Genomic DNA, 14,364 nt, shown 5'->3' on the forward strand with positions numbered 1-14,364 from the left:
AAACGGCAACTGGGAGGGGTGTAATCGCTGCCTTTTTGTTTTTCCACTGCGAGGTTATTTGTGTGTCTCCAGCTGCCTCTCAACCCGCCTTCGTCTAGGATGCTTTTGTCCAGCCAGCTGGGATTCTTTAACTTGCTGCTGATAGTGTTTAGAAGCTGAGTTAAGAGTCCTAAAGTAGCTCCCTACTCAGCCCCCTCCGTTAAACCAGCGCAGCTGCTTTTCAGGCACCCTGAATGGTGGGAGGAGAAGCGATTTCCTTCAGAACTGCGGGAGGAGGAGCGTGAGCCCTGATGCTTCAAAGGGAAAATGTTGCTTCACCCCACTAAACTGAACGGCACTGTGGAAGTATTAACCAGAAGCTCTGGTCTATTTGGGGCAGTGTGGCTTGATCACTGATGTAGGATTGGTGTACTGCAAAAATTATGAAACCTGAGTGTCTTTGGAGCTCCTTTGGGGCTTTTGGTGCAGCCTTTAAATAAATACAACCTTTGAAGAGCATTTAAATTGTTTATGAAGCTGGCGTGTGAATGAGAGGCGAGACATGGATAGTTTGTAGTTGAGGAAAGCACATATTGCCGGGCAGGAAGGATTTAATGAAACAAGGGGAGAGAATCTTGGTTTTCCTTCGTCAAAGACAACACGTGTGACAGCTTCCCTGTTCCTTTTCGGTGATGATAGTGTCAGATGTTTACTTCTGACAGGTAGGGTGGCAAGTGTAGCATCTTCAATATGTGCTCTGGTCTTCAGCTAGTTGTGACCCAGCCACCTTTGTGAGGCTGTTCCTGCATTCATGCCTTTGGTTGGCCAGGAAGTGTGTCAGTTGTGTAATTTTCTTATGGGTCTGTATGATTTTCACTTCTAGGGAAAGAAAATACCCCAGGAATTTGGTGATGGGGAAATTCCAAAATTTGATGGAGCGGGTTACGACAAAGACCTGATCGAAGCTCTTGAAAGAGACATTGTGTCAAGGAATCCAAGCATTCATTGGTATGAGGATTTTCTCAAGTGTTTTTGCTAGTGTGAGAAAGGAGAGAAATTACCCATCTTCAAACTCCTAAAATAGGGAGACAAGATAATCTTCTACAGACAGGCAAAAATGAGATCTTTTGCTTTAACAGTTTATTAATTTGATTAAAGTTAAGCTTTTGTTGCTAATTGATATTAAGTGCAGTACATTCATTACAGGTACTGCTGAAATTAACATACGCTCCAGAGGTCTTTAAAGATACTGCTTTGGTGTTCACATTGTCCAAAACAATTTTTAATTAAGCAGCTCTGGGTAACTTGAGTTGAAAACAATTTTTTCCCTGTCTTCCAAAAGTGGATTCAATTTTAGGTCACAGTATGATAGGAGTGCTCTCATGAGACATATGCTTGCATATTAAAAGAAATGGTACTAAGTGAAAAGCTTTTCTATTTCTCTTGTATAAAAATAGAAGAAATATAGTTGTATGAGAATCTTATAGAAGTTTCTTCATCTTACACAGGGATGACATAGCGGATTTGGAAGAAGCCAAGAAATTACTAAGAGAAGCTGTTGTTCTTCCAATGTGGATGCCTGATTTTTTCAAAGGGATCAGAAGACCTTGGAAGGTGAGAATTTATGTGGTGTTTTTGTAAATGGCAAGCTGTAGCTATGTGAGTCTCCTGCTGTAATGTGTGGATGCCTGTAGCAAAGGCTAAAAAGAAAAGATCATGAATTTGTTTGTTAAATCCTCTCATAATGATTCATTTAAAAGGCACTGAAAGAAACAGCTGGAAGTGTATCTTAGAGTAAACAGTATTTTCTGTTTATTTACTCACTTATAGCTTGTTGATATTATAATACTTTCTATATGTCAACCTGTAGATGTGAGCAAACAGATTATATCAACTGAAGCAGAAATGCTTAACAGATAACTCTACATAGGCTTATGGTGTCCATTTGTCATCACTTCCCAGAAGAAAGCAATCCTTGGACTGTTTTTCTCCAAATGTTTCAACTATCTCTCACCCAGACTGCAAACTGCAGCCTGCATGATATAAGGAAGCAAGGAAAGAGGGGGCCAGTCTGGTGACTTAGCTTTGTGCTTACATTTGCAACTGGGCATAGTTGCAGCTGGAGTGAGAAATTCAGAGTAGGAGAAGGAGTTGCACGCAGGGCAGCAGGAAGGATATAGGACTGAACTAGGCGGATTGACCAGAAGTGAGCCCAATCTGGGACTTGCTTAGAGCTAAGAAGGAAGAGGAGGGAGGAGTTTGGTGATCATTTCTGTAAACAGCAAACAGTATTATTTTGCTTCTGGTGTGGAATGGATTGATGCTTGTTTGGGGAATACCTAGTCACAACACAAGGCCTTTTTGGTTACTGAGAAGCATTACTGGGGAAAAGAGACTGTTGCAAATTGTCTGTTAGAAATTCTGAGTGTGGAAGGAAGTGGCGTGTGTAGGGAATGCTGTGTGTGTGAGTAGTTTCCTGTTTAGTATGCTGGTTCAGCAGCGTGAGTCGGATCTTGCTCTACTAACACTTGTTCTGTCTTTTCCTGATTGGTCCTTGTGCTTCCCTGGCTTATACTTAGGTCAGACCCAGCAGGAGCTGGGAGATTGCTGCCTGAGGGCTGCCCACAGAGGTTTTAGGGAGTTGCAGGGAGGGAGCCCAAACCTACAGTCAGTGCAAACCTAGCCCCAGCCTTTGGAGTTAGAGTGCTTGTGGTAAGTACCAGTGGCCTTGTGGTTAACCTTAGGGTTAACTGAGCTATCATCTTGGACAGAGCCTAGATGTTGTGGGTTACATGTGCAGGCTGAGATTTCAGTGTATTTTGGACAGCTGAATCTCTTCTCTTCTTGCCATAGAGGAAGTTGATCCATACTCTTGTTATAGACTATGGGGGCCCCATCTGTCTAGTGTTCAAAATCTTTTAATGGAGTAAAGATCTGCTCTGCTTCTTTTTGCCAGTTAGCACGCATAGAGGATGTAGTGGACATCTGTCTTTAAGGCAGGTATCTCAGGAGACTGCAGGAAATGTGAAAAATGCCAGTGACCTTGTCTCCAAGTGTTGTGGCAGTGGATAAAGGAGCTTGGTCCTTTTTTCCTCCTGAGCACTGTCACCTCTGAAAACCAGGTGGTTGTAGACATGGAAAAGATTATTCTAATTCTAAGATTATTTCCTCTCTTCAGTCTGAAATGCAAATTGATTTCTGACAAGGCTATGAAGAGTCTTCATTGTTAGCCTTTTCCCTGGTGACTTGTGAAGCTGTAACTCTCATGAATTTATTTTTCACACAGAACAGCATGTATTTTCCCTACTGTTGACCTCTGACTGTGCTATAAGGATGAAAAGTATTGAAGGGAAGGCTGTTTCTTGCAGTAATCAGTGTAGCAGCAGGCATTTGTTGAGCCTAGGAATTCAGGACAATAATTCAGGGAAAAAGGCAGCCAAAGCTGGTTTTGGATGCTCAGACTCCCCTGAGAACAATTCCCAAGACAGCCCTCACAGTTTGTGCTTGTATTCAGAGAACTGGGCCTTGTCTGAAGGAGCCAGCTGTCTTCCCTGATTCAACACAGGTGCTGTGTAGTTGCAGCCACGGGTTTCTGAGTGTCCATGGGTTTGCTCTTTCTGTTTCTCTGAAATGTTTTGTGCCAAGAAAGCCTGGTTGCTCACTGTGCTTCCCACTGCTCTGCTAGTGATTGTTACAACAACAAGAAGTAACCCTGCAGTGATTTCATCAAAACACTTACTCCCTGTGGTGCATTTCAGCTTCTTATTGGAATACTTTGGATTAACAGAGCCTTAGAGGAAGAATAAAGAAGTCTTTGTGTTTGTCAAGGATTTTAAATAGTAAGCGGCAGCCTCCTAGTTTGCAGAAAGAGCAACTTGATCCTGTGTGTTTCTGTTTGCAGCCACGCACGTCTTGTTTTGCTGTGAACTCAAGTTCTTTTTTTTTTTTTTAACTGATATTTCTATTGTCTCTATCCCCAGAGAGCTTACTTTCCCCCTGGCTTTACACCTGGTGTGGCTGCTTTGCACCTGTGTTATGCACATGTACAATGTCACCAGTATCATGTGCAAGGTAATGCTTCCTGTAATAATACTTAGCAGGAGGTGCAAAGCAATGGATGGGCTTCAGTTTTTGCATGTGTACCTGAAGCCAGGATTTGACCTTCCAGAATAATGGAGAATTGAACGAATATCCCAAAAATGTCATTACTTCCCTGTATCACCATCTCCTGCACTAAACACAGTTTATCAAACACATGCTTTGAATGCGATTTGAATTGAGGTAAAGCTTTTTAAAAAAGTATTAAATGAACACATTTGAAACTCAGAGAGAACACTAAGTCATCTCTGACCTGCATATTACAGGCTGAGTAATTTTCACCCAGTCACTCCAGGGCTGTATTTGCAATATTGTTGTAATATCAGTATAACTGTGCAGCATCTCAAATCAGAATGTCTGAGTGTTCACGGGGAGAAAAGAGAGTCCATTTACTTTTTATGCTTGCTGCTCTGGAGCTTAGGAAACCTTGAGCAGCCTGAGGAGTGACTTTGGACTGTTAGCTGTAGAGATGGCATGTGAACATTTCTGATTTAATTTACCGATGAATGTATGTTGAGCTTGCATTAGCTAAGTATTAAATGGCAATAAAGGTATTAAGAGTTAATGGAAAATGGAATACAGAGAGGCTATTGCTTTTGAATGGGACATTTTTGAATAATTGCGTTCCCGGTTGATTTGTTTTTATAGATCTCTTCCATGTCATTCTTTGTGCTTTTTCAAGTATATTTTTGTGAGGAACAGATGAAATCTAATTTGCTATATGGCTTGCATTTAACAGATATTTTATTGCTGTGGCATTTTATGTAAGTTATTAATTGCAAAGCACATTATGATGTGCAATTCTAACACTAGCTAATTTGATTACCCTTGCAATACAGTACAATTTTAGGAAACTCTTGTTAGCATGTAATAAGATCTTGCAATTGGGAGGGGGAGAAAAACCCCAAGCTTCTTGAACACTACATTTTCACTGATTTACTTAAAATCACAGGGCCCTGTACTAGCACTGTGCAGAACATGGAACAGTGTTTTGTCCTTTTCCAGTGCTGCTGCTGAAAGGATTGGAAAGACTACCCATAAAGATGGCAGTATTTGGTAGTATTATCAAGAGTGATTAACCCATCTCAGTGATACAATCTTAACATGGGTTCTGAGAGCACTGTGTGTAAAGCCAAAAAACTGTGTAATGATGGGTAAATGTGCTGAGCTGCAGATGTGTGTGCTTCTTTCTTTCAGAGACCACAGATGGAAAGCTAGTCTGATGATGTGGATGTAAGAATTGTTTCTAGTTTAAAACTTTCTGAATAATCACTGGAGTTCAGATTAGGCTTTTGTGGGACTAAACAGTAGTCAACATGAGCCACAGTTGCTTATCTGTAAAATAAGAATAGCAGTACAGTCCAGTCATCCAGCGTGATGAGGATGGTGTTTCATCCAGGAATTGCTATGATATAGTAGTGTGGTCATAGGAACATTGAGATCAGGAGATTAAGCAAAAAACAAACTGATGTTTGTTTTTTCAAACATCATTTTTCATTCAGTGAATGCTCTTGTGCAAATGTAAACATCAACCAGATTCACATATTGTCAGGATATTTTGGGAAAGTTTTTCTGTAGAAAATGTCTCTACTAAGGAAACACAACTTACTGTTTGATTCTGAGCAAGGCTGTAAATCTCTTATCCATTTCCTAGGTGTTAGGTACAAGCAACAGGTACTAGCTTTCGTGGTTGTGACTCCAGTGGAGTGGTAAGAAGAAATGGCCGAACACTTCCACATTGTACTCAAAAGCAGGATACTTGTCTTCTGCTTTCCACTGATGAGGATTATGTTATTAATTTAAATCCAGATCTTGGCTCATATTGAGATGTTGTGTAAAGTACCAGTGACAAAGTTTTCTTAATTTGTTGCTCATTACCTTTGTTCTCACCTTTCAGGGTGTGCTGATGGTTGGTCCTCCTGGCACTGGCAAAACAATGCTAGCAAAAGCTGTTGCTACAGAATGTGGGACAACATTCTTCAACGTGTCTTCCTCTACACTGACGTCTAAATACAGAGGCGAGTCTGAGAAGCTGGTCCGCCTCTTGTTTGAAATGGTACGTCCTCCATGATGTGATCTGGGGCTCATTAAGGTGAGAAAGGACAGCACCCTTGGTTTCCTGCCTTTGCAGTAGCATGTTGGGAACATGGAGTCCATCATGGAGGGTGTGTGAAGGACATGTCCATGTAGGCTGAACCTCTGGGACCCTCACTGCACTTCTGTAATATTTGTAGCTAAAACCTGGGTCTCTTGAGATTGCTGAGCTCCCTTCTGACCCTTATTCTAACCCTTACCAGCCCAAAACCTGGACATGAAAACTGCCTGTATTGTGTCAAGAAGACTATCCTATTGTGGTAGTGTTTCTTTTCCCCTTTTCAATGTCATTTGCTGGGGCAAGCCAACCAACACTGACCCAAGGAGTACAATTTAAAGTGAATAAACTCAGCATGTGACAGTTTGTAAATCAAGGTCTTGAATTCCTCCCTTGTGACAGTCAGGGAAGATATGTATGCAGTATGCCTAGTAGGGCTGGGTTGTGATCTGGTGAGGGCCTGTGTTTGCTGAGCAGCCTTAATGGTGATGTTTTCATTTGAATAAAGGCACGGTTTTATGCGCCAACAACAATCTTCATTGACGAGATAGATTCCATCTGCAGCCGCAGAGGCACGTCTGACGAGCACGAGGCCAGTCGCAGAGTCAAGTCAGAGCTGCTTGTGCAAATGGATGGTAACAAGGGCTTAGATCTGGCTTTGGGGCTGGGATGCTGTTTCTTTACAGGTGGGAATGTAAAGACTCGAGCCATCTGGAAAACCTGGCTTTATGCATAAGAGAAAAATGAGACACAACTTGAGATGAGTGTATTTTTGGAGTTTTCAACAACAGATAACTGAAAAGGGTGTTCTGCTTTATTTTTTCTAAAATGGCTATTTTTAGGGTGACTTGAAAGCTTTTATTAAAGAGACACAGACTCCACGAGAAGCAGATAATGGAGATTTGTGAAATTTAATGCAGGTATTTAATTTGTATTCAGTTTAAACAAAATTCTGCCCTTTGCTAGACTCTCCAACTGTGGAACCCCATTGTGAGGTCTGCTTTTGCTGTATTCTGTGATGGCAGCTAATATTACCCTTTTAAGTCAGATGTAGTACCTGTTTTGTGCAGCTGCACATAACAAGCATGACCATCTGAGGAGTATTGTATGGTGTAGAGGTTTGACAGCCACCTTTCTATTGCAGCTATCATAAACTGCTGTATAAATTACTGTATATAAACTACTATTTTAAATGTTCTCAAATTTGCAGGTTCATTGTGGTAAGCTCAGGATAGGAAAGCTTTTGGTCTCTTTGCAGTCCTCACTTGGTAAGCTGAGTGACTCCTGTTTCTTCTATGACCAGACTCAACAGAGATAGCACAGTCAGTGGGACTAGTAGAGCTACACTCACATATTGCTGTGCTATTAGCACTTTCCAAGAAAGCCCTCCCCTTATTCAGGAAAATAATGAGCTGTCCCTCTCTCTTTGATAATGATGGTCTTGTGACACCTAGCTATGGGAAGTTTGGAAAGGGACACAGGACTATAGAGAGCTGTTGCTTAGCTTTGTCCAGGCTATGTTTGTCTGTGCAGTGTTTCTCAGCAAGCATCTCCATCAATAAGAGCTCTCGAGTAAAATTGCTCTGAACTGTTGTGCTTGCAGGGGTAGGTGGTGCTCTGGAAAACGATGACCCTTCCAAGATGGTTATGGTATTATCTGCTACAAATTTTCCCTGGGACATTGATGAAGCTCTCCGACGGAGACTGGAGAAGAGGATTTATATACCATTGCCCACAGGTGTGTTTGATAAGGCCATTTTCCTTTCCTCTCTTTACAAGATGAGTTTAGGATAACTGCAGGACTGTTGTGCTTGTAAGGAATGCTGATGGTTTAGTGATGAGCAGTGTAATTCAGGGGTTAATCATTTGTCTGGATTGCTTTATTTTTAAAGAGAGTGGAAAAAAGAGAAATGCTGCTTGCTTGGGGGCTGGAAAACAAAGAGCTGTGGCATTTCATTGCAAGCCATTGATGGGTTCTTATGTTTTGAAAGAGAGTTAGTTTTAATGAGCCTGGAATTATTTTAAATGTTTAACAGTCAGCCCTTGAGTGATCATCAAAGGCAGCCTTTGGACATGTTCACAAATATTGCAAATGCACTCCATACCCTTGCAGACAAATGGAAAGAAGCAGATCCATGAATTTTCACTTACAGGCTTAGTTCATTGCAAATCACTGCTTGCTTGCCTTTATTACTGTGCTTCCAGTCACTCAGAATGCAGCAGGCTGATTGCTTTCCTGCCCTAAGACATCTCAGCTTGTATTGTCTTTCCTAGCTGTCATTCACCTGTCCTATTAATTTTGAGATTCCTATCACTTGAAGTTTGCATAGCTCCCTTTCTTCTTGGTACAGTGGATGCCACATCTCCCTGCATGAGCACTCAAGATAACAAGATGCATGTCCATGGTGACAGTGGTTGTTATTGAGTTTAGCAGGTCTAAGGACACTTAATAGTTCTACAGCTTGTCTTTGCTGCTTACAGGCAGTAACAGCCCCTAACAGGATGCCTGTCTTTATGACCAATTAGTTTAAAATCCTATCAGCACTTCCTCTTGTTTCTAATTAAACCAGATTGTTTTTTAACACAGCGTATTACACCCTGGACAACACAGGAGATGCGATCTGGTTTTATTTGCAGTCGTAGTTTCTGTTGTATCTAATCTGCAAGTAAGAATGTTGTGCTACTCTGGGCAAGTGATGCATTTGTAATGTATTGTGTGATGTGATGTAGTCAGGCATTTTAACTGAAAAAGTGGCATGGTACCATATATGAACCTGTATATTGTGGAATTTGATGCAAGCATATATTCTGTAGTGTTTAGTTTTCAAAATGCTGCACAGACTTGCTTAACCCCACAGCAACAATTAGAAGAATGTTCTCTGATGCAGGATACTCTCTGCAGGTGTGCTGTGTGTACATTGTGCCCTCTAAATAATAAATCCCCATTTTATAGCTAGTGCCAGTTGAGTGTGATGGATAACTCTGTGCTCTTGACAGTTCTGCAAAGCACACAAAACCAGCAGCTCTAGAGAAGCCTTCTATTTTCTTTTGCATTTCTCCTTCCCCAAAAGTTAAAAAAATAAGAATTAGGGACATCAATGAATAAAACATAATGTGTTTTATTGGACATTTCTTTAAGACTTTTAGCCTTTCCTACTGCTACTTCTTCTGTTGCGGTTGTCCTTCTTTATAGGTCATAAAAATTGATCACTTGGGGAATAAAGATGCTGAGCTGGCGTATATTTCCTGTGCAGTGAAAGCCAAGAAACCAGTCATCCTCTTCTTTCCCACCCTTGTGCACAGTAACACGGAGGCCTAAGCTGTCAAATGTGAATTCCCTCTTACAAGCTTAGGCTGCTTAACATGTGTACCCAAATGCACATATGCATGTGCCCTCTGCAAGAGAAATGGTTAATTGACTGCGTAAGTGCTCATTTACACAGCTGGCTATCACTGTGTGCACACTGTGTCTGGGTAGGAAAGTGGGACACCAGGACACTGCTATTGAAATATATTAATATAGGTTTATTGTATTAATGTGTCTGTTTCCTATCAGGGTTCAGCTGATTTCTTGGGTCCCAACTGAATAAACTGCTCAAACATATGCTTAAAGTTCAGCCTGTTGTTAAGGGATTTGTGCTGTCTGAAGCTCTTTTAATAGAATCCTTATTGTAGCTCTAATGAAACTCTATGAATAATATGCAGTCAAACCCTCGAATAGGGAGTGGATCCAAAGGGATGTGAGAAGAAACAGAAATTTGTAGGATTGTGCTTTTGTGCCCTTGGGTAATGTCTTTATGATCAAATGCTTTATCACCTGAGACATAACAGACATTTTCAGTGACAGATCACTTTGACAAATATCTCTCAACCATGCTGTTTAATATACTGCATTTAACCAAATACTTTACTGTATTTGATTGCACACTTCACTGTGACTTGTTCTGTCTCTTTTCTTATATTGAACTCTCTTGGTCATACTTTTCACAGAAAATCTAAGTTGTATTTATATCTTTTTTTTATGTAACTCTTGCCAGTCTTCAAACAAATATTTTTATGTTCTAGCAAAAGGCAGAGCAGAACTACTCAAGATTAATCTTCGGGAAGTAGAACTAGATCCTGATATCAGCCTTGAAGAAATTGCTGAGAAGATTGAAGGCTATTCTGGTGCTGACATCACTAATGTTTGCAGGTATCTCATTGCCCTTAATTTGCAAATAGAACTGCATGGGAAGTCATCATTTGCATTATATGATAAAAGGCAATACTCACGACAGCTGAACCATGCTCACAGTGTCTGTGTTTGAGGCCCAAATCTATTTATTGTATTCATGTATTACTGTCATGTGGAGTGGTCCAAATACCATGGAGTCTTTCTGTGAGATGTGGTTTTCTTGGATCTGAAGTGAAAAAAATTATCTGAGCAAATCTCATGTTACAATTGGCTGCATTTACTGTAGTTGGCTGCATTTGTTACTGTAGTGCAAAGCAGATTGTTGGGGTTTTTTTTAAAATCCCATTAGTTTAAGAGCTAGAATTCCATAATCCAAAAATTCCTTTCACAGAATGCTTCTTTGGGACTTCTATATGCTGCATGTTTGGATAGCCCCAGTGCAGCTGAGTCTTGGTGTCTACCTGAATCTTCTAGGTGCAAGGGAGATATAGATTATAATATTAGTATTTAATTTATTTCTGTCCTGTTCCCACAATTTGTTTCATTTTTGACAAATCAGTCTTTCCTGGTGAAGGATAGGTATTTAAAGAAACTTATCTGAAGGAAGTCTATGTCTCTTAAGAATCCTGTCAAGAGAACCTGATCCCGTAAGAGTATGGCTTGGGAATCTTTTTTCTTCTCTCCCTGCTGCCTTTCTGGAAATGCGAAATCACTCCATGGATTTGAAAACTCAGTGTGTGTCACGTAGTAGTGAAATTACCTTTCTCCCTAAGGCTTGTGTTATCCCTTGCTGGGAAAAACCTGGGGAAAAAGAAAATGTAATTTCAGACTGCCTGTGGGCAACAGTGTGAGAAAATGAGCAGTGTTCTTCAAGCTGATGGGTCAGGATGGCAGGATCGGAGCTGGGGAGGAGTCACAGAGCAGGCAGAGCATGAGGCACCCATGGCCTCAGCACTGCAGGGCCATGTGATGCTGTGTCTGATGCTCCTGCTCTGCCCTTCACACATCCAGGTGCTATGGACAAGCAGGCAGTCGAGCTGGGCTGCACTCTTAACCCTTGCTGACTGTCCTTTGGGGCTACACTGCAGGGAGAAAGTTAAAGTCTAAAAGGAATGCAGTGTAAAAATCCAGATTACTTTAAAAAAAAGTATTTGAGTTTGTCTCCCACCCTGCCCTTTTCTGCTCTAAAGTTGTAAAATTTCATTTCCATGAATCATTGTAAAAGGTTTTCAGTTTTATAGTTTTAATTATCTCTGCACATTTACCATATGCTTAAATGGGTTTTGGTGCCAATGCATTCTTTACGTTGAATTAATGTAGTGATCTGGGAACATGGAAGCTACGAAAGATGTGAACTGCATCTTCTATGGTAAATAAATGCTGTCTTAAGTGTTCCTGCCAGTGGTTTCTAGCAAGAGCATACAATCAAAATTCATAGGCTTGCAGCACATCCTGCTAGCAATTAGCTCCCATGCATTGTCCTGTATTTCCAGGGATGCGTCTCTAATGGCAATGAGAAGACGTATTAATGGCTTAACTCCAGAAGAGATTCGTGCACTTTCTAAAGAAGAGCTTCAGATGCCGGTTACCAAGGGGGACTTTGAGCTGGCTCTGAAGAAAATCTCCAAATCTGTTTCTGCTGCAGACCTGGAGAAGTATGAAAAATGGATGGCGGAGTTTGGATCTGCTTAATCTCAGTGACAGCTTTCCTTTGCTGGAGTTTTATGGTTTTTGTTGTTCTCACTTTCAAAATGAGTTAGAAATCTTTTTAAAGGTTTAATAAAAGGTCTGCCTCTGCCCTCATCCCACCCCTTTCTGGTGACAGGATCTTTTAAGCTGTTTGCCTTTAAAGGGAATGAACACAATAATGAGCTGATATTGTAAACGATATTTTACCTCTGAAGTAGAAAAATAAGACAAACAGGAAGGGAAAAATCATACTTCTGAGGGTAGTCTTTTTATTTTTCAAATGAAGAGCAGTGTTACTTAACTTCCTCCTAGTCATTTTTTATGGCTGGAGTCAATAAATCAGCTGGGGGATGTGACTCCAAAGGAACAGACAAGGGCTTGCCGTACCCCCTCTGCTCTTAAGTGCTGCTTCTGCCTCCCTTGAATGTGGCATCCAAGTTATTATTCTTTCTATCTGTGCTCAGATATTCAGAGCAAAGCCTGTGGATTAATTGGCATTACACAGAGGAAATGAGGATCAGTTTTCCATCAAGACATGGGCCTGACTCTCCTCTCATGTACTCCCATTTGGAACTGATGTCACTTCAGACTGTTATCAATGACTTCTGATGGGAATGAGAGGGAAAGAAAAAGGCATGGATTGTTCTTAGTCTGGTTTATGCTTGTTCTCTGAACATAGTTTGGACCTGTTTGACCAGTAGGCACTTTGACTTAGGTTATAACTTGCACTTTTATGCTTATGTATCATCTTGTGATTTGTCTGTGCTACCTAAATGTAATTGTTATTACAATTATTATTATTATTATTATTTTAGTACTAAGAGTTTAATAAAGACACTAATTTCAAGGCTGTATTTAAAACACAATGCTGTCTTTAGAACAAATGGCTGTGAACTTCCACTTCTGATTAGATTTGACCTTTTCCCTAGCATTACTAGGCAATTACTAGGGACTTTTACCTTTTTATGTTGTAGAAGTGTTCATAGTTAATTTTTTTTGTGAAGGTTTCTTAAAAAATGTATAAATATTACTGGTTTAGTAATATTTAGAAAATTATCTGTATGATCTCATTTATGTTCTTAACTGTTTCTTCCCTTCCTTCATACAAGTGCAGTGATGAGAAGGGTTCTAAAGTCTAACTTGAAAAATCTTCTCTAGAGTAATCCTGTCACACTGACTGTATGAGCTTTTCACAGACTCAGTCTGCTGTGAGTCTGTCAGATGAAGTTTTCCTGTGATAGGAATGTGAAGGAGTGTCAAACAACCAGATTTACAGAGAAACATGCAAGATCTCAGGTTTTTGGTGATGTTGTGAGCTAGGCCTTAAGTAGTTTGGTGGATGTGAATTGCCCTGCAGCTTGGTAGGTATTCAATGTTTCAGCTCCCTGCAAAGACACCTAGTGGCACAGACAGATGTGATGGAATAAGAAACACACAGTACCCCTTATTGAATGGGAATAGATCCTTATTTGCTCCTTTTTGTTAGTCCTCAGAAGCTCCCAGTAATGTCAGTAATTCAGCACACTGGTCTCTTGGGCCATGACATGTTAACCACTAAGGCAAAAAACCTTAAATCACGTACTTAGTTTGCTCAGGGAAGTGGTAAAATGACATCCCTGGAAGTGTTTAAAAAATGTGTAGATGTGGCACCTGGGACATGTGAGCATATTGACATGTCAGTGCTGGACTAATGGTCAGATTTGATGATCTGAGAGATCTTTTCCAACCTTAATGATTCTATAATTCCTCCCAGGGAATAACTGGACCATTATAGAGAGAAAGCTCTGAAAATATTGCTACGGACTGTAATTTTTTCGTTATGAAGCTGTAGGTGGCCACAGTTGTTGTTTGTTTTTTTTTTTTTTTGTTGTTGTTGTTTTTTTTTTTGTTTGACTGCAGTAGACATTAGTAAAGCTGCACAAGTCTTTTGTGGCCAATACCAGAGTAGCACTACAGGGTCTCTCACAAAGAGGCCATTGCTGCCCAAGGAGCTTAATCTACACAACCAAGATGTAGAAGGGAGTTGACATGAATGCCAGTAACAACTCTGCTCAACTGCCCAAGAGCAGTGCTGGCATTCAGGAGTTACTGCTTAGTAGGGTCTAAGTTCCAGTTTGCTCAGTTTCACATTGCAAGCAGCAGTGACCTTCCTACTGATGAAAGCACAGCACTTGGTGAAAATGTCAGTCCTTGGCTCTTTGATGAGCCTTCTACCTTAAGGCGTTAAACTTCCCTCTTGGCTGTTAAGCAAAATTCACTGTACTGGGCATTCCCTTTAGTAGGAATTATTCAGGTGCTGCAGTCTTTTTCTCTAAAGGTCATGGTTTCTACC

The 14,364-nt window shown here is 40.7% G+C and overlaps 1 protein-coding gene across 1 annotated transcript in view; it reads left to right on the forward strand.

Annotated features, from left to right (window-relative positions):
- The window catches only part of KATNAL1 (katanin catalytic subunit A1 like 1), a 37,138-nt gene extending 24,224 nt beyond the window's left edge, over nucleotides 1-12,914 (forward strand). The window contains exons 5-11 of the mRNA XM_041487431.1: nucleotides 863-987; nucleotides 1,488-1,593; nucleotides 5,975-6,133; nucleotides 6,678-6,804; nucleotides 7,773-7,907; nucleotides 10,235-10,361; nucleotides 11,837-12,914. Coding sequence (XP_041343365.1) covers nucleotides 863-987; nucleotides 1,488-1,593; nucleotides 5,975-6,133; nucleotides 6,678-6,804; nucleotides 7,773-7,907; nucleotides 10,235-10,361; nucleotides 11,837-12,035 — 978 coding nt within the window. The 3' untranslated portion in view covers nucleotides 12,036-12,914. The remainder of the gene's footprint in view (nucleotides 1-862; nucleotides 988-1,487; nucleotides 1,594-5,974; nucleotides 6,134-6,677; nucleotides 6,805-7,772; nucleotides 7,908-10,234; nucleotides 10,362-11,836) is intronic.
- Nucleotides 12,915-14,364: the final 1,450 nt, after the last annotated feature.

This window comes from Pyrgilauda ruficollis, unplaced genomic scaffold (assembly GCF_017590135.1).
Source record: "Pyrgilauda ruficollis isolate IOZ18807 unplaced genomic scaffold, ASM1759013v1 scaffold8, whole genome shotgun sequence".
Taxonomy (NCBI): Eukaryota; Metazoa; Chordata; class Aves; order Passeriformes; family Passeridae; genus Pyrgilauda; species Pyrgilauda ruficollis.